Source organism: Oncorhynchus keta, chromosome 35, assembly GCF_023373465.1.
Source record: "Oncorhynchus keta strain PuntledgeMale-10-30-2019 chromosome 35, Oket_V2, whole genome shotgun sequence".
NCBI classification, from domain to species: Eukaryota; Metazoa; Chordata; class Actinopteri; order Salmoniformes; family Salmonidae; genus Oncorhynchus; species Oncorhynchus keta.
The window spans coordinates 59049680-59069676 of record NC_068455.1 but is presented as its reverse complement, the minus strand read 5'-3'; the positions used below and the strand labels follow the sequence as shown (position 1 = coordinate 59069676).

The window sequence follows — 19997 nt, the reverse complement described above, 5'->3', positions numbered from 1 at the left end:
AGTGGGGGTTAAAAGAGCCAATTGGAACCCGGGGACATGGCATATGAGGGTGCAGTGAGATACCTGATGGGTTGGACGATACTTTTCTCATCAATCATCTTGGGGGGGGGGGGAAACATATCCTTAACTGGAAATCAACCAATCCTCCATCGTTAAAACAATGGAAAGGTCAAATGCTTTATTATCTGAATGTTGAAAGTGCGTGGGCGACTGAGAGAAAGAAAATGGTGCAGTTTGAGGCCATATGGCGGAGTGATGAGGGTGGGAGCAGGTGGGTCTGGGCAGGGGTGATGTTGTGGATGTTTGTGTGCATCTGTACGTTGTTGTTTGTATAATATGTTTTGTGTAGTTTAAAAATATATATTCAATAAAATCTTTAAAATATATAAACAGTGAGGCCTCCCGGGTGGCGCAGTGGTGCCACCAGAGATTCTGGGTTAAAGCCCACGCTCTGTCGCAGCCGACCGCGACCGGGAGGCCCATGGGGCGACGCACAATTGGCCCAGTGTCGTCCAGGTTAGGGAGGGTTTGGCCGGCAGAGAAATCCTTGTCTCATTGCGTACTAGCGACTCCTGTGGCGGGCCGGGCGCAGTGCACGCTGACCAGGCCGACAGGTGAACGGTGTTTCCTCCGACACATTGGTGCGGCTGGCTTCCGGTTTGGATGTGCAGTGTGGCTAGGTTGTGTTTCGGAGGACGCATGGCTCTCGACCTTCGCCTCTCCCCAATCCGTACGGGAGTTGCAGCGATGAGACAAGACTGTAACTACCAATTGGATACAATGAAATTGGGGAGAAAAAAGTGGTAAATAAAAAATGATATATATAAATAAGGAAGCCGTGGACTTTTAGGTGGCCATAGTAGTGTCCCATTTGAATTCTGGCCTAAGTTTGAGTGTTCTGATTGAGCCTTAATCTTTTGTGAATTTCATTGGAGAAATGGCAAAATACGCCTTTAATTAACACCCCTAATTAAGTGACATGGAATCTTGAGTGACAACAGAGAAGTCAGGACCTCGTTTGAATTACATGCTGAGATGAGCACTCTTGTCAGCCTGTAATTTGGTTGGATGCCATGGAACACCTTAAACAGAAAATGAGTTCTACCATTGGATGACAAAAATTCACTACTCCACCATGTGGCCTCTGTTGCTGACCACTACTCTTTAATGGCAAGGCAGCCCCTTTCATGCCAGTTCTGTACTTAAGTAATTACATGGGCGGTATTGTTGGCCGTCATCATGTATGTTTCATTCATAAGTAAGTAATTTAGCTTTGCCAATAACTGTCCTGTTCTGGCAGTACGAAAATGCATGCACTCACTACTTACTGTAAGTCGCTCTGGATAAGAGTGTCTGCTAAATGACTAAAATGCAAATACTGCAAGATTTCCATCTCCACATGGCCTGTATTCTCAGAGTAGGAGTGCTGATCTAGGATCAGGTCCCCCTTCTCCATATAATCATATTTATTAGCATCTAAAATACAAAACTGATCGTAGCACACATACTCTAAGATGCTTTCTGAATACCGACCCAGATCTCAAGAGATGTGCCGACTCATCCTTTTAATTAAACCATAAAAACTGATCAGAAAACAGCATGGAGAGTGGGATTCGTCATTTTTGGAAGCACATGGTTTTTTATTTTACCACAGAAATTGCCTGATATTTACATAGAAATTGCCTGATATTTACATAGAAATTGCCTGGCAAAATGCTAATTACAACATAACTTATGAATCACTTGTTTGTTTCAGTAGTATTCGTCTAGGCTTGTGCAATGTCTATTTGGGCGTATTTGGTTCTCAGCATGTCAACATGACCCATCCAGTAGCCCCCACAACAGTTTCTAACCTTACCACCACCATTAACCCTAAACCACTACTATACAGTGTATTCATTATGAGAGGCCTTATTTTTCAATGATGTAACTTGTTCAGTTATGATTCGCTGTGTCATCACCTTGCACAAGGTTATTTTATGGTGGCCTGTAATGGTTGATAACACACTCAGGGTGGTGGATTTGAGAAACTCACTGTATGTGGCATTTATGGGCGAAAACCCCCCACAGCGATGCGCAATGAGCCTTATAAAAACGCCAAGACAGGCAGCCCGCTTGGCCAATAAACTAATGCTCTCCAAGGTCGTTGTTGCTGCGCAGGTCAGCAATAGCAATGCTACTCTAGCAGCTTATGGCTAAAGGAAGTGTTTTCCTCAATGTCACAACCTTGAGCCAGCGTCATGAAACCCAGAGCAACCTTGGCCCGTAAAACTAAAAACAAAAAAATGACATGGGCATAATATTGTGGTAGCTTACAGGGCAGCTCTGAAATGATAATGATGTTTCCGTTTTAATTTGACGTGGCAGGCAGGTCAAACATCAATATTGCTCCTTTTTTGTCATCATTATCTCGCCCTCTCTCTGTTCTCCCACTTTAAATTTCCACTGTGAAAATGCCTCATACTCAGTGTGTGGCTAGCGTGGGACACAGTCTGCAATAATACAGTGTGATGTATCGAAATAGCCACGCATTGAACTAACCTGTGTGAACCAACCTCTTGAATTGGCTGTCTTATTTATCTCTTTCGTTCTCCCACTCTCCCTCCTCTTCTCTCCTTCCTTCCCTCTCTCCCTCAGGGATAGGTCTTGGGGTGGTGGTCAGGGAATATGCCTCCCTCTCCCACCTTCATAAGCAGTATTTTGGCTTCCCGGGAGAGATCCTGATGCGGATGCTCAAGCTGGTCATCCTGCCCCTAATCATCTCCAGCATGATAACAGGTAACTTGGGATGAATTGCATCTCAGTCACTCAGCGCTATGTTTAAAGAAGAGGGCCATCAGAGAAGGTTAAGATATCTTAAGTATTAATCCTCTTAGTTCCTAGAAGAACTTGGGCAGCTTTCTTTGCCTCGGGCCATGGCAAGCGGATCTTCTTGAGTTCTTCGTCTAGACACCTGCGGCAGGTCATTGTTGCGCCAGATATCTTCGATATTAAGGACAAATGAAATAGTGATTGTCATTGAGACTTGTTGACAGACATGTCTCCTTTGGGTGAACAACAGGTTAATTGTCTTTCTGTCTTGTTTGTGGTCACAGGAGTAGCCGCCCTGGATTCGGAAGTTTCTGGAAAGATAGGTTTGAGGGCTGTGGTGTATTACTTCTCCACCACCATCATCGCAGTTATTCTGGGTGAGTTAACAGGATGACTGGCTTGGTCTCATACTCTTTCAGCTGCTCCCCGTCTGTTATGAAGCATGACGCACTGAACAAAATGTGGAAGGTTTCGGTGCCTCATGCTTCAGATTAAGTGAGTGACAGACTAACTATGTAACATGTTGTTATTTACACGTCACCATTGAAAGCTGAATATTGACTGATGGTTAACATGTGTTCCAGGTATTGTATTGGTGATGACCATCAAGCCTGGTGTCTCTCAGGAGGCCGAACATATCGACAGGACAGGGACCACGCCAAACGTCACCACTGTCGACACTCTACTGGATCTTGTCAGGTGACAGCTACGCTTCATACCATCATATAGAAGAATAGTTTTGTAGAATTTCTACAAAAGGTCCGTTCTCCATCAGTCGGAGGTGCAGTGTGTATAACATTTCCACATTTGTCTGACATTTTTGCCATCTCAACATGTCTTGATCCACAGAAACATGTTTCCTGAAAACCTACTGCAGGCTTGTTTCCAACAGGTAACCGTCATTGTCTGATTTGTACATTAAAGCTTTCGGTTACTAGCCTGGTACCAGGTGTGTTTGCGCTGTCTTGCCAATTCTCATAAGAGTTGACAACACAGCACAAACCGATTTGGGGCCAGGCTAAACAATCGCTGCACTTTGAAGAGAAAACATGATCCTACATTAAAAATGTAACGGTGTCAAATGTAACTATTTCAATTCAACCTATTCAATCATTCCAGTACAAGACAAAGCGCAAAGAGCTGGAACCACCTAAAGTGAAGGGGAACACTACAATTACAATGTTCCCTCCTCTCTCTACCGCTGTCATGGCAACCATTTTCCCCCCAGAGGTAGGTGTCACTGTTTCCATGTGTTTATCCACCTGTGTGTCAAAAGCTGTGATTTGATAGGATCAAAGCTGCTAAGCCTGGTTTACTTTTAATCAGATGTGGTTTACTTTTTAAACTTGATTATTTAATCAGATGTGGTTAAAGTTAATCAGATGACGATCTGTCCAATCACAATCTTTTGTCTTTGTGGGTTGAAAATGTGGGTCTTCAACTTAGCCTTTGTGAATCTACACCTGACCACCCACATCTAATGTGATGGATATGACCATAAATCAACTTACATTATGATGCCACTATGTAGACGGGTCACTATGTTGTGATCTGAGGAAAAAGCTCCAGACATGGATGTCAGCCCATTGTAACACAATTTTTAATCCCTTTTTCTCCCCAATTTTGTGATAGCCAATTGGTAGTTGAATTCTTGTCCCATCGCTGTAACTCCCGTACGAACTCGGGAGAGTCGAAGTTCGAGAGCCATGCGTCCTCCCAAACACGACCCTGCCAAGCCGCACTGCTTCTTGACACACTGCTCGCTTAACCCGGAAGCCAGCCGCACCAATGTGTTGGAGGAATCACTGTCCAACTGGCGACCGTTTCAGAATGCACAGGAGTCGCTATAGAGCGTGACTCCTGCGGACATCCCGGCCGGCCAAACCCTCCTCTAACCCGGACAGTGCTGGGCCAATTGTGCGCCGCCTCATGGGTCTCTCGGTCGCAGCTGGCTTTGTAGTGACGCCTCTAGCACTGAGATGCAATACCTTAGACTGCTGCACCACTTGGGAGGCCCCACAAGTGAATCTTTTGACCAAAATCTATTTTGAATTTAAACTACATTCTTCCTTATTTTTCCCCTCTGCAGAACATCACCAAGGACTATAAGATAGTCGGGTCATATTCTGATGGGATCAACGTGCTGGGCCTCATCGTGTTCTGTGTGGCGTTCGGCCTTGTCATCGGCAAGATGGGCGAAAGGGGACGCATTCTGCTGGAATTCTTTGACGCTTTAAACGAGGCCACCATGAGGCTAGTCCAGATTATCATGTGGTACGATACAGCCTGTTACACGACATACATCTCTCACTTACAGTACACAACAGCTGTTTAGGTGAATTCATACGGTAGCTGTTTTCTATGCTATTGTAGATGTAATGCTAACATTTCTGTGGTGGTGATGATGACAGTGATGATGATGATCATAATAATGGCATTAACAACTCTACACTCAGAAAAAATAAGTGGTCATCTAGAACCTAAAAGGGTTCTTCGGCTGTCCCTATAGGAGAACCCTTTGAAGAACCCTTCTTGGTTCCAGGTAGAACCATGTTAGGTTCCGTATAGACCCTTTCCACAGAGGGTTCTACCTGGAACCAAAAATGATTCTACCTGGAACTAAAACGGGTTCTCCTATGGGTACAGTCAAAGAACCCTTTCAGAAACGTTTTTTCTAAGAGTGTATTGTTGCAATTACAGCTACATGCCAGTGGGGATACTCTTCCTCATAGCTGCCAAGATCATTGAGGTAGAAGACTGGGAGATCTTCAGAAAGATGGGCCTGTACATGGTGACAGTGCTGAGTGGGTGAGTCTGAGCCAGCCATCTTAGTCCCTCTTTCTCTATCTGATACTTCGCCACAACAATGCTAGATTTATTGCTGGCATTAGGGTCCAGGTTTCCTGCAAAGATACTGTAAAAGCCCAGCTCTGCCCCGGCACAGATAAGAACCAAGGACATTTAAAACTGCTCAACCTGCAGTTGCGGTAATGAGCCCTTTGGCGAACGCCTGTCCAACCCGTAAATTTACCGGACAGAATGATGCTTCTGGGTGTCCAGCAAAAGGAAACGGAGTTTAGTGAGGGGGAACTCAGTCATGTGTGTCCCAAATGGCTATATAGTGCACTACTTTTGACCAGAGACCTATGGGCCCTGGTCATAAAGTAGTAGACTATAAAAGGAAAAGGATGCCATTTGGGACGCAACCCTGGTCATTGTGTTATTATAAGCTGGAGGAGGAGAGTTTTAGTCCCCAGTTAACGCCAGGGGTTAGTCAGCTATTCCTTACAACGAGTCAAAACTTGTTTGATCATCACTATTTTTTTAATCAGACACTTTTTTTTCATGGCAATGTAATGTTTTATTTCTATCCTTAGCCTAGCTATCCACTCCACCATTTGTCTGCCGTTGATCTACTTTGCCATTGTGAGGAAGAACCCGTATACCTTTACCTTAGGGATGGCCCAGGCACTGGTCACTGCTCTAATGATCTCTTCCAGGTAAGCCTCAGTCACTATTCAGGATCACACAGTCGTGGCCAAAAGTTTTGAGAATGACACAAATATTTAATTTTCAAAGTCTGCTGCCTCAGTTTGTATGATGACAATTTGCATATACTCCAGAATGTTATGAAGAGTTAACACAGGTGTGAGTGTTGACGAGGACAAGGCTGGAGATCACTCTGTCATGCTGATTGAGTTTGAATAACAGACTGGAAGCTTCAAAAGAAGGGTGGTGCTTGGAATCATTGTTCTTCCTCTGTCAATCATGGTTACCTGCTTGGAAACACATGCCGTCATCATTGCTTTGCACAAAAAGGGCTTCACAGGCAAGGATATTGCTGCCAGTAAGATTGCACCTAAATCAACCATTTATCGGATCATCAAGAACTTCAAGGAGAGCGGTTCAATTGTTGTGAAGAAGGCTTCAGGGCACCAAAGAAAGTCCAGCAAGCGCCAGGACCGTCTCCTAAAGTTGATTCAGCTGCGGGATCGGGGCACCACCAGTACAGAGCTTGCTCAAGAATGGCAGCAGGCAGGTGTGAGTGCATCTGCACACACAGTGAGGCGAAGACGGTTGGAGCATGGCCTGGTGTCAAGAAGAACAGCAAAGAAGCCACTTCTCTCCAGGAAAAACATCAGGGACAGACTGATATTCTGCAAAAGGTACAGGGATTGGACTGCTGAGGACTGGGGTAAAGTAATTTTCTCTGATAAATCCCCTTTCCGATTGTTTGGGGCATCCGGAAAAAAGCTTGTCCAGAGAAGACAAGGTGAGCACTACCATCAGTCCTGTGTCATGCCAACAGTAAAGCATCCTGAGACCATTCATGTGTGGGGTTGCTTCTCAGCCAAGGGAGTGGGCTCACTCAACAATTTTGCCTAAGAACACAGCCATGAATAAAGAATGGTTCCAACACCATTCTCTGTGAGCAACTTCTCCCAAACATCCAGGAACAGTTTGGTGACGATCAATACCTTTTCCAGCATGATGGAGCACCTTGTCATAAAGCAAAAGTGATAACTAAGTGTCTCGGGGAACAAAACATCAATATTTTGGGTCCATGGCCAGGAAACTCCCCAGACCTTAATCCCATTGAGAACTTGTGGTCAATCCTCAAGAGGCGGGTGGACAAACAAAAACCCACACATTCTGACAAACTCCAAGCATTGATTATGCAAGAATGGGCTGCCATCAGTCAGGATGTGGCCCAGAAGTGAATTGACAGCATGCCAGGGCAGATTGCAGAGGTCTTGAAAAAGGGTCAACACTGAAAATATTGACTCTTTGCATCAACTTCATGTAATTGTCAATAAAAGTCTTTGACACTTATGAAATGCTTGTAATTATACTTCAGTATTCCAGAGTAATATCTAAAGACACTGAAGCAGCAAACTTTTAAAATGTATATTTGTGTCATTCTCAAAACTTTTGGCCACGACTGTACAATCTGTTGTGTATAGCAAAGCATAGATGTAATGGCTGACTTATCTATGTATCCATCCATCTATCTATACAATCCACCCATCCATCTATCCGTGCATCCATCCTGCATTCAACTTAAATACGACCTGTAGCTCTGCCACCCTGCCGGTCACCTTCCGCTGTGCCGAAGAGAACCTCCGGATCGACAAGAGGATCACCCGCTTCGTGTTGCCTGTGGGCGCCACTATCAACATGGATGGCACGGCTCTCTACGAGGCGGTTGCTGCCATCTTCATTGCCCAGCTCAACGACTACTCTCTGGATGTGGGTCAGATTGTCACCATCAGGTAAATCACCAACAGCCTACGTCAAAATTAGATTTGATATTCTATGTACATAATTTGAGCAAGTTAAAGTGTCTTCGTATACTTGTGATCAGAACCCATAGCCTTTGGTGGCATTGGACTTCAGCTGCTCTGAATGAGTATGCAGCTCAGTGATGTAAGAAAAGAAAAAAACATATTTGAAGCTTGACAAAACTGAAAAAACTCAATTGTAATCAGGTGAAATCGGCTGTCACATCCATTTATACCATCTGTCGTGTCATTATGTTGGTATCAAGCATCTGACCTAATAATATGTCAGGGTAAGGGAATTGTAAAGCTGTTAACATACTCCAATTTCAGTATAACAGCAACAGTAGCCAGCATCGGAGCTGCCGGTGTACCTAACGCTGGACTTGTCACCATGGTGATTGTGCTGACTGCCGTTGGGCTACCTGCAAATGATGTCACTTTAATTGTTGCTGTGGATTGGCTACTGTGAGTAATACCTTGTTGAGCGTAATATTGTCAAGATCAATTATTATTTTAGTGATGAATACAACAGTGCGAGGTGTTAAAGGTAGACTCAGCAATATAACATCACCATACGCAGTGGTGCGACTTCTTAAGGGAAAACAGAATTTCAATTTCTCAAGACTGCCACTACTTTCTCTTCCCGATTTGTGCCATCCCTTGAGCAATGCCCAAGAGGGCCAGTAATGGCAGAATACATTTTGTTGTTGTTGATGTCTGTAAGCAGGGAGTTGCCCAACAACGTATGATGATGTGATATTGCAAAGTCAACAGTATCTTTAACTAACTCATAATCAACAGACAATAGTCACTCACCATACCCCCTCCGGCTGTTTTAGAGACCGCTTCCGCACCATGATCAACGTGCTGGGGGATGCCTACGGAGCTGGCATTGTCCAGAAGCTGTCCAGGCGGGAGCTGGAGAGGATGGACATCACCTCGGACGTGGACGTGACCAACCCCTTCGTCCTGGAGACCACGCTGGACGATGAGGAGTGTGAGAAAAAGTCTTATGTCAACGGCGGCTTCACCATCGACAAGACCGACGCCATCTCCTTCACCGAGACTTCACAGTTTTAGGAAGGAGGGCGGGGAGCCAAGAAGTGCCATTGCTGCTAGATGTTAGCCTGGTGGTCCCATCCTGTTTGTAAGCATGTTTCTAGATCTGTTTGTGCTGTCTTGCCAACCCCTATGGTCATTGGCGTGACAACGACTATTGGTGTTGGCGAGACAACACAAACAGACCTGGTACCAGGCTAGTCTGTTTGTGATTTAGCCAACTCCTGTCTATGTTCGTTCATTGCCATGTATACAGTGTAGTACGGCTTGACAAGGATAGAAGAGTTGGCTATAGCCAGGGGTGAAAGTCAATTTAATTTCTTCCCAGTACGGGACCGCCTATGTGTGTACGCACTTCATCATAGAATTGCATATAGAATCCCTATTCATTCGTAAAGATTTGTGTGGCGCAGCGGTCTAAGGCACTACGGTGCTTGAGATGTCACTACAGATCTGGGTTCAATCCCGGGCTGTGTCCCAGCCGGCTGCGACCGGGAGACCCGTGAGGCGACGCACAATTGGCCCAGTGTCGTCCAGGCTAGGGGACAGTTAGGCCGGCTGGGATGTCCTTGTCCCGTCACACTCTAGCGACTCCTGTGGCAGGCCGGGCGCATGCACGCTGACACGGTCGCCAGTTGGACGGTGTTTCCTCCGACACATTGGTGCGGCTGGCTTCAGGGTTAAGCGAACAGTGTGTCAAGAAGCAGTGCGGCTTGGCAGGGTCATGTTTCGGAAGACGCGCGGCTCTCGACTTTCGCCTCTCCCAAGTCTGAACGGGACTGTAACTACCAATTGGATATCACCAGAAAAAGGGGTATAATGTTTTGTCATTAAAAAATGTAAATGTGGCATAAACACAACACAACATTATGTTTTAATCTGTTTGTCCAACAATCACTTCAAAAGGGCTCCTTTAGCCTATTAGTCTACTCGTACACTCAAAATATATTTCCAGCCTCCAAACAGTGGTGAATGGAAAGAGACACAAAACACCACAAAGTGTAATGACATTTTGACAATCGTCATTAGGCCAGAATCTGTGCGCCCACTGCTGTTCGTTAGCGTCTTGGTGTCGGCCATTCAACTCTGCCTTGGGAAAATGTCAGTGTTCTTGTCGAGCCACATCGCATTTTTGGAGCGTAGGCTATCCCACCCGTTCAAGTCCATTTGCTCATTTTTCATGCCTCTGACATGCGGTAGCCTATTGATAAATAATGGTGTAATGGTTCTTGAAATTATTTTCTTGAAATATTGTGACAAGCTCATGTTTACCAGTACGGCATAACCCCACTATTTATTTTGCTGGGACGCCATACTGGACCGTACCGTCTTGCTTTCATCCCTGGCTATAGCACATACAGTATACGACCAGACTTGGTAGAAATGTGAGGGGGGTTCGAAGCTATTCATAAAACCAGCGCTTGTAAAAGGGAGGAAAAAAACATGACATGAGACACTTTCAAGCTCGAACGTTTGCAACATTCGCCACCATGTGTTTTCTCTAAGAGCTATCATCCTGCTTTTTAACCACGAGCGGAAATCCTTCAAATGAGCTGGAAAGTGTCTGAATTGGCACCCTATTCCCTAAATAACACTGGTCAAAAGTAGTGCACTATGTAGGGAATAATGTGCCCTTTCAGACAGTCCCATGCTCTCCTTTACTAAAAGCGCTTCCATCGTTATGTTGACATAATGAACACAGTCACTTTTGAACAAATCAATACTTTTGTTATTGTTTTTACATAAAGGGAACTAGGATATGGGGACTACAAGAGGAGTCAAGAGCTTTTGAAATTCATACCTCCACCGTGGGTGTGTTCTGGTGGTCGTTTGTCTGTTTGTATTTGTGTCTGAGAAAACGTAAATAATATATCGCCGGGCTGAGCTGTGTAAATGTATTGCAAAAAAGAGCATGGAAGAAGAAATACAACTATATTCCAGACGTTCAATATACTGTGTATTGCAAAGATTCAAACAGACTTTCATAAACTACAGTGTTCCGCTTTGTTTTGCCCTCCGGAAGATAACTACTCTTTACAAACGTCTTTTAATTTTTGCCAAAATTCTTGACAATTGTGTGTGTATTGTTAATGTTATTAAGCTTCCTGTGTCCAACTGTAGATTTACAACATGTGCCAAACATCATATTCATTCATTCACTTTGTATCATTCCATGCACATTTTTTCATTGCATGAAGCAATATGGCAAAGAAATACAGTGAAACTTGTAATGAACATAGACTTGCTATACAGTATGTATTTTTCAAGTGACAAATGGCCTTTAGTAAGACAATAGAGTTGATGGCACAATAACGAGGCTTTGGAAGTAAGACTTAATTGAATACTGTTAAATATTTGGAAATATTTTCATAATGAATTGCTAAAGAGTTAACGCTTAGCCCTCGTTAAGGGGTGCTATATGGATGACTTAAGTATTTAAGGATGGTCTTAGCGACAAAGGCTTTCTGATAGCGAACGCTAACTATAAAAGCTTCATGATAGTTTGTCAGAGAAACAATAGAAAATGGTGGGGCCTCTGAAGCAATGTTTCAGAAGACCCGGCAGTAGAATCCAGGAATGCAGTTGGGTGCAATTCCAACTTTAACCATGGAACCTTAGTTAAATGAGATTTTAGAAAACCTCAGAATTATGAGCTCCAAACAGCTCATAAAAAGGCATTATGTACGTAATCACTGTGTGGTGCGACAAATTAATTATTTTATGTAGCCTTACTTTAGCGATATGACCCTTTCTCAGCCTTCACGTCAGTTGCAATCAAGGTGTTTACATTTTTTTTTTGTATAATAATGTCCAATTTATTTCCATTTTTCATCCCTTGAGGCATGGGATTATTAAAACTGCCACTCAATGTTACAGCTCATTGCAATCCACCCTCTGTGACTTGTTTTTGTTCTACCACAGTGGCATAAGGGCCTAATTTGAGATAGTAGACAACTTTAATATATAACATTTCTGAAGCTGGCAAGATATTGGGTACTGGAAAGCAAATTGAGGGCAATTTGTAACATTTGGTTAATCAGATGTGACTAAAAAAAAGCTTGTGAGTCAGGTTCTTCTGTACATTTCAAAAGCACATGATGATATTAACAACAAATCAATAAATGGCTATATTGTGTACCATTCACAAATCACCTCAGTATATGAATCCACATGTACTAGATGTATCTAACTGCAAGCTAATAAAGACAAATATAACTTGGGCGTTTCTCTTTTGGAGGGGTTTCAAAAATGGTTGAGAATGGATTATTCCAGAGTTGTGGACATTACTTCTTTCATTTACTTGTTATTTTTGTATCCGGCATCTGATTATTGAATGTGCATATTTTTCCTTTTTCTACTGAGAAGGGTTACTGTACACCGTTTTTTTTTATTATCTATGAGCAGTGCTTGACTTGGGCAGGAGATCACCTCACATTTTCTACTGCTTGCGCTCCTGTTCCTCTTATAGAATATACTCTCAAAAGTATTGTGGAACTCCTGCACCCAAATATAAACCGTACCGCAGCGTAGCCTAGTGATATGAGCGTTGGATTAGTAACCGGAAGGTTGCAAGTTCAAACCCCCGAGCTGACAAGGTACTGCCCCTGAACAGGCAGTTAACCCACTGTTCATAGGCCTTCATAGAAAATAAGAATTTGTTCTTAAATGACTTGTCTAGTTAAATAAAGGTAAAAAAAATAAATACATTTCAATCCAAGTCAAGCACCGTCTATGAGAATGCCTTAGCACACTTTCTTGCTTCGTGTCCGAACATAAACAGACCAAAGAATAATAAAAAAAATATAATCTTGGCAGGAGACAGAACATTTAGCAGTTTTCAAGGTCGACGGCGAATGACGTCGCCACGAGCAGCACCACAGATATTGAGATGGGTGAGATGCAAGACTTCGCTCTCAGTCACTCACACACAGTATGCGCATGTGCACGGGTTCGCTTCACGCTGTTCATAGCGTGGCAGCCAGGGAATCAAAACAGCGGAGAAGTTGAGCCTTGCGCTTGAACACTATTAGTTGTTGCAGAAATTGACCCACTATGCTGTTAACTTTCAGCATCTACGTCATATCGCTGAGTCTACATTTAAAACCAATATCCTGCAATTCTATACATTTTGTCATGGAACTGAGAGTACATTTAGCAGTTTTTAAGCTATTCTACGCATTTTGACATGGCTAATGATGTGTTTAGGGTTGAGAATGTTACTTTCTAAATGTAATCCGTGAAAGTTAATAGTTACCTGTCCAAAATTGTAATTAGTAACTTTTGGATTACCCAAACTCAGTAACATAATCGGATTACTTTAAAGTACTTTTAGATTACATTCTCCTTAAGATGCATTAGAAGACAAACATTCATCAAACACATTTGGGGTGTCATCAAAGTGGTCTTTGGCTTGTGTTCAGACTCGCTCAGGTGGAACAAACTTAAACTTGCACCTTTTTTCACGCTGAATTGAATGTCATTGAGAAAGTAGAAAGATGTCATAATGGCTGTTTGGCAAACATCCTTTCTGAATTTAAAAGTAATCATGTAGTTTTTCAAAAGTATCTGTAATCTGATTACAATATTCTTGCTGGTAACGTAACTGACAACAGTAAACGTTTTTTGTAATCAGTTACTCCCCAACCCAGGTTCTTATGCTCAGACGTTATAGCAAAATGAACAGGAGCCTGATTATCTAGCTTTTATTTTGTTGATTGTAAATTCTCAAAGAGTATAGGCTAGGTTACACGTTCAGATGTTATAAATGGAATGAAATGCCTTTGTTCTCTCTCTTATCCTGTATCCCATCCATGGAGGAAGGTTGTATGATCAATTCTCATTTCCTAGGCTTCTAGGCCTCTTGCCTAGTAGGCATTTCTTTGTTCATGCCTTGTAAGGTAACCTTCGGATCTATATGCTTGGAATAATTCCTTGTGATGCTTGTTAATGCTTTATAACTTCATCTTTATGCCTTGTATGTGAATCCATTAATTTAACAAAGAAATTAAATACACTTGTATTTAGAATTCCATTTCTGAGACATTTCTTGATTGCCTATTACCGTAACTCAGCTATAGTGTTCTTACATATTGCTATTTATCTTATGGAGTCAGACAATTCATTTAATGGGCTAATTGCTTCGTCTTATTCAGAGTCGCATGTGATGTAAATATAACATACATATATCAAATAATAATACCCCACTACAAAGGTACAGTGATGGACTAGAGCTAGATCCCAATGTAAGAGTAAGGTTTTGGGATGAATGCAGAAAATAAGGTGTGAGGTTAACACAGGCTTAGGAGATCTTATACGTTTTGTTCTATGAGATAATATCAGTCAGTTAACATGACCTTTATGAATTATGAAGCTTTTTATGTGCTTTTTTGTTTTATTCTACAAAATGCTTTTTAAAAAAGTGACCTTAGCTGCAGTTGTGTAGGCAGAAATCAGTTGATGGCAGGGCCAGCAACAATCTACGTGTGCCATAATTTGGGCACTCAAATCATTCAATTATCATAAAAGCCTACCCTACACAGCAAATGATCCAGTGTTAAAACAACACTGACAGTGTTCAATTTGACACCGGGCCAGTGTCTATACAGGTCCACACTTTTGAGTGTGAAATTGACATTGTGCTTAGTGCAGACGCCGTTACACTTTGTAAGTGTTAGGGAATGAACACTTTCAGTGTTATGCAATAACACCTCATATAGTATTTTTAACACTAGAAAGTGTATGTAGTTTGCACCAACGGTGTTATGTAATAGCGCCTCATTTATTTAACCATTACACCAAGACATCCGCATCTCTTGACAGGGTCACTCAGTGTTGGGTTAAGGACATTACAATACTATTTACAAGTCTTTATTGCCACATGCACTTATGTAAGCGTTTATAAAGACTTCAGAATTGGAAGCAGAGTTCCACCCATGACTGTATTTATTAGTGACAGAGACATGGTTGCTGAATTTGTTCATGTTCAGTCCTGTGGACTTCACCAAGTGAGTTCCTACTGTAGGAGAATGGTATCATTAAAATGTTACTGTTTATGACAATACATTACATATATCATAATGCATTGGTCGCCAACCCGGTCGATCGGCAGTGGTCACCAACACATCAGCACCGAGTTCACATCACTAGCTTAATCCCATATCTGTTTGTGCTATCTTGCCAACACTTGTCATTGTCAATCTTGCCAACACCGATGTCATTGTCAATCTTGCCAACACCGATGTCATTGTCAATCTTGCCAACACCTATGTCATTGTCAATCTTGCTAACACCTTTGTCATTGTCAATCTTGCCAACACCTATGTCATTGTCAATCTTGCTAACACCTATGTCATTGTCAATCTTGCTAACACCTTTGTCATTGTCAATCTTGCCAACACCTATGTCATTGTCAATCTTGCTAACACCTTTGTCATTGTCAATCTTTGTACAAAAACAGATCTATGACATCACACAGCAGCCAGAGAGAAAGAAGAGACAGAGACAGATAAAGGGAAAGAGGAGAGAAAAGGAAAGGGTGAAGGGGGATTTCTGTCTTTCTGCTGGAGTTCAAGGTCCACCCATCATCAATTCTGCATTTCTATCTGGTGTATCCTCCTGTCCATACCAAACTCCACGGTGGCTAATTGCTAATACTTTTAATAAAATGTGTGTGATGTGATCAGACATAATGACATTGTCAAAACATTGGCTTTCAAACAAAGTGCAGGGATCAGGCATGACTGCAGACCTGGGTTCAAATACTAGGCTATACGTTTAGCGTTTGTTCTAGCCTGCCCGGCGTGCCAGATGGGCAGGGGTTTGCCAGTTTACAACTATGCTATTGGTTCCATTGCGCCAGGCAAGCTCAATGAAGCTGACAGAAGAAAAAGTAGCCTCGAAAGGTTTCAGCTGTTGAGAATGTAACTGGGTCAATTGAAGTTACAATCTTTTCAAAGTACATTTGGGGTCAATTGCAGTTGTGATTACTGTTATGGATTCCTATCCACCCACTGCAGATGATAGTGGTGTGTGTGTTACTCATGTGGGAGAGTCTGTGCACTGCTCTTGGGGTGATAGGGATTCCTCAGACGCGGTGATGGACCTCCTCCCACCTGCCCTGGGAACTTGGGCGTAACCTGTCCATAGAAATCGAAATAAGAATCAGGACAGGGTCAGGCCAGGCCTCAATTTGGGCCTGCTGGTAAAGACTTGCCCCGCACCAAGTGACATGGAGGACCTTCGTCAATGGCATACGCTCCTTATAGGAGTCAAGGGCTTACGTCAAGTTAAGTCGAATAGGCTAGACATACCTATATGGCTCAAGCTTTCCATGTAGGCGCGCCAAAGCATGGAAGGGATGGGTGTGGGTGTAGGGGTGGGAGACCCCCCTTTGTTAGCCAGGAAACATTGCTGGCTTGGACCTGGGGGGGGGTAGTCCAGGAGATTGTCTGTGTCAGTGTCAGAAGACGGGGACCGTGGGAGACAAGGAGAGGAGCCATTGGTCAGGGTGTGTCTGGCCATGACAGGGAAGAGATGAGGTGTGGGGGAGTTGCCAGTACCGAGCCAAGGGTCCCTCTTCAGGAGGAGAACACAGCAAGAACACAATAAAGTGAGGTAACACGTCATTTGAAGGGGTATACATAAAATGACAGGCACGAACCAAATTGATTGAGTTGGGAGTCCAAAGCCTGAAATAACCCTATCATTTGCCAAACGGAATGAAGAGTTTTGTTTTATTTGGAACTGGTGTCCAAAGGTAGACACTCGTCTTTTACATGAATTAATGATGTGCTACTTTTGCTGTCTCCATATCCTTTGTTGTTATTGTCTAATTATTGTTGTTGTAGTATGTATTGGCTTGTGCAATCAAAAATTAATCTTGAGGGGATGGATAAGGTACTATCTAATCTTACCTTATTAGTTGAGTTCAATGTCCTATTTCCTCTATCAACAATGTCATCATCTCAATAAAAGCGTGTTATGCCCAGTACAGGAAATCATTGCTACATGACAGACCAGGGCCGTGGATAAAAACACATATGGGAATATTCCTCATCACTACAAATAACAGTGAGCTATTCTCTGCCATCTGCTGGCTGTAATGCCACACGCACACACAAACACAAAAATGCATGTGCGCACACCCACCCACCCACAAGCACACACAAACCAAATAAAATAACATGAACACAAATCAATACAAATATCACATGAGCCCACTGACTTGTCACTGGCTCGCTGGTATAAAGTCATACTTTCATTTGTCACCATGACAACTCATACCACAAGACGTTAAATATACGAACATGGCAAGGTCAAAACTCCTCATCTATATCCCAGCTTGAACCCAAACTGAGCTGTGCCAGTCGACCCATGTTTCCATGACAACCGTCCATCTGGCCGGCTTTGTACGGGGGAGAGGGAGCACAACCTGGGCATTGCTGGTGCCCATCGGGCACTGTCCCAATCTCCTCCTCAAAACCCATTACGGGACCTTGTAGTGTGTTCCTTTGGCACCACCGTCCTCTGTGAACAAATGAACGAAGACAAGAGAAGAGCAAACTATTATGGAAGCAACATGTTTGACTCCATTCCATTTATTCCAGCCATTACAATGACCCTGTCCTCCTACAGCTCATCCCACCAATCTTGGTCCAATGGGAATAAGTGGTTGAAATTATATTCTGCCCATAGGCATACAGCTCCTACCTTGGACCAGAGACACCTCGTGCTAAGGTAGGGGACAATAAAGTCGAGTGATAGAAGTGCTGATGATGTAGTGAAAACATTACCATTGGAGAACTGAGATGGGTGTTGTTGACCTTGGCGTCCGCAGAGCACTCGCTGATGTTGTTCTGGTGGAGAACCTCTAACCTTGGAGCAATACCCTATAGGGAAGATGACAGAGTGGACGACTTGAATGGATAGTGGCCCAATCCACTAGTTAGAAGCGCAGTTTAATGCGCCAACATAAACTGTGTCCTCTCAGTACATGTACACTGTCTCTGTATTTTCCTACTACATCTTTGTCTCACACATCTCACTGTAGCAGGACTATAGCCTACATCTCCATAGTGATGGTGTAATCTCTGTGATGTAAAAAGCTCCTAATTACAGGGACGCTAATGGACCGTGTCATGAGAACATTTCTGACCAATCTAGAGAAGGAAGGAAGCAGGTTTGGGTTCTGAGAATAGGAAGCTTCTGGTGTCCTCCTCAAAGCAGGCCAAGGCCTTCCCCACTGCAGCAAAGCATCCAGTGGTCAATCATTGTGGTCCTGTGTGGCTCAGTCGGTAGGAACTTGGCGCTCACAATGAAAGGGCCATGGGTTCAATTCTCGCTGGGGTCATACAGTATACTAAAATGTATGCACTCACAGTAAGTTGCTTGTAAATGGCACATGATCAACTTGCTTACTGTCTATTAGGCTATCGTGTTAAACACTACTTAGCTAATTGTTGGACCACAGTACCAATTCAACTTTGACAGTTTCACCTCGAGGAAAAATAGGCAAACAAATCGTAGTTGAATATGAGCATACAATATTTAACATTGTAGTATCAAATAGGCTTGTCTACAGGTATATAAAATAGAACTTTACTCTCCAGCATCTCTGAAACATCTCCCGGGCCAACAGCATAGTGGAACACCTGAAACGGAACAAATCTCATTTAGAAAATCTTGTTCATACACATTCTACGATTTCTCTGTCACCAGTGTATGGGACAACTGCATGGTGCCATACCTCCTGGCATCCAAGAGAGCTAGAGCTATAAGGTGTACAGGCTTTTGTTCCAGCCCTGCTCAAATCCACCGGAGTCAGCAAATCAAGCCTGCTGATGAACAGCTGTATAGTTGGTATCTACTGTGCAAGAGCTGGGCTGGAACAAAAGCATGCACACCTGATGGCTCTCCAGAAGAGTTGGTTGGCCACCCTTGGTTTAGAATAATCAGGAGATGTGTCACATTGATCCACCTTCTCAAATCTCATCTTCTCTTGAAACAGGAGTGGGAAGATGGGGGAGACACTCCAACTTGTGGTATTGGCCCATGAAGCACCCACTGAGGTAGATGTCATCCTTGGCTGGCAAATGCACACCAGGGCATGATGCCTGAAATGCATCATTATATTTAATAACTGGTTATGGTGTCATGACATCGGCTTTGCAAACAGTTAGGATGTAAGATCCTCATTGATAATGTAGCAATTGAGAAGGAAGATCCAACCAAATTGGGGCTTATACCACAACTCTCCAATGATGATGACCATCTGTGCCATAAAAGCCCTGGCCTCATGGCAGCGGCAGTAGCAAGGATACACAATTACTGCAAATCAAAATGATGAAGTCCGGTAAAATCAAACACTGTGGATGGATCCCACAAGTATATAACCAATGTCATTATTGTTATGCATATCCTGCGTGAAAACGTACAAACTTGCTAGATATGCACGTGTTGGAACAGAGACAGTTTAGTTTATTTTCCTGGTTGCTCGAGAGAACCCAAGGCATTAGTGCTACATGGACGTGCTAGTTGAATGGGCTAGTTTCCAGGTAGATAACGTTAAATACACCACTGTAAACGACGCTCCTCACAAAAGTAAACTACTGTGAAGCAGGTACATTAGCTAGCTAGTTGAATTAACAAAACGTTCTTACCGCCCTGAGCTGTAATTAAACTACCACTTTCATTGCTTTTCTAATCATTTGATGTTAGCTAGCTGCTAATGTAGTTTATCAGGCCATGTACATTTAGCAAACAGAAGCAAGCACAGGTCAGCGTCATGTGTTTCCATGGCGTCTGAAACTTTCAACAAAATTATTTTAGGTGTATGATCTTTCCTTG

General features: G+C 43.1%; 1 protein-coding gene and 1 long non-coding RNA gene across 3 annotated transcripts in view; one reads left to right on the top strand and one right to left on the bottom strand.

The window, feature by feature from the left end:
• Positions 1–12402, top strand: part of slc1a1 (solute carrier family 1 member 1) — a 35260-nt gene extending 22858 nt beyond the window's left edge. For both annotated transcript variants that reach the window (XM_035753082.2, XM_035753081.2), the window contains exons 2-12: positions 2638–2778; positions 3096–3188; positions 3396–3510; positions 3661–3703; positions 3931–4041; positions 4901–5085; positions 5512–5619; positions 6189–6311; positions 7890–8084; positions 8424–8558; positions 8933–12402. In XM_035753082.2, coding sequence (XP_035608975.1) covers positions 2724–2778; positions 3096–3188; positions 3396–3510; positions 3661–3703; positions 3931–4041; positions 4901–5085; positions 5512–5619; positions 6189–6311; positions 7890–8084; positions 8424–8558; positions 8933–9173 — 1404 coding nt within the window. In that variant the 5' untranslated portion in view covers positions 2638–2723 and the 3' untranslated portion in view covers positions 9174–12402. The remainder of the gene's footprint in view (positions 1–2637; positions 2779–3095; positions 3189–3395; positions 3511–3660; positions 3704–3930; positions 4042–4900; positions 5086–5511; positions 5620–6188; positions 6312–7889; positions 8085–8423; positions 8559–8932) is intronic.
• A 2675-nt stretch (positions 12403–15077) lies between these two features.
• LOC118368757 (uncharacterized) lies at positions 15078–17301 on the bottom strand. Its single transcript, XR_008093214.1, has 2 exons — positions 16463–17301; positions 15078–16288 (listed from the first exon to the last, which is right to left on the bottom strand). It is a non-coding gene; the product is annotated as an uncharacterized LOC118368757 (long non-coding RNA).
• Positions 17302–19997: the final 2696 nt, after the last annotated feature.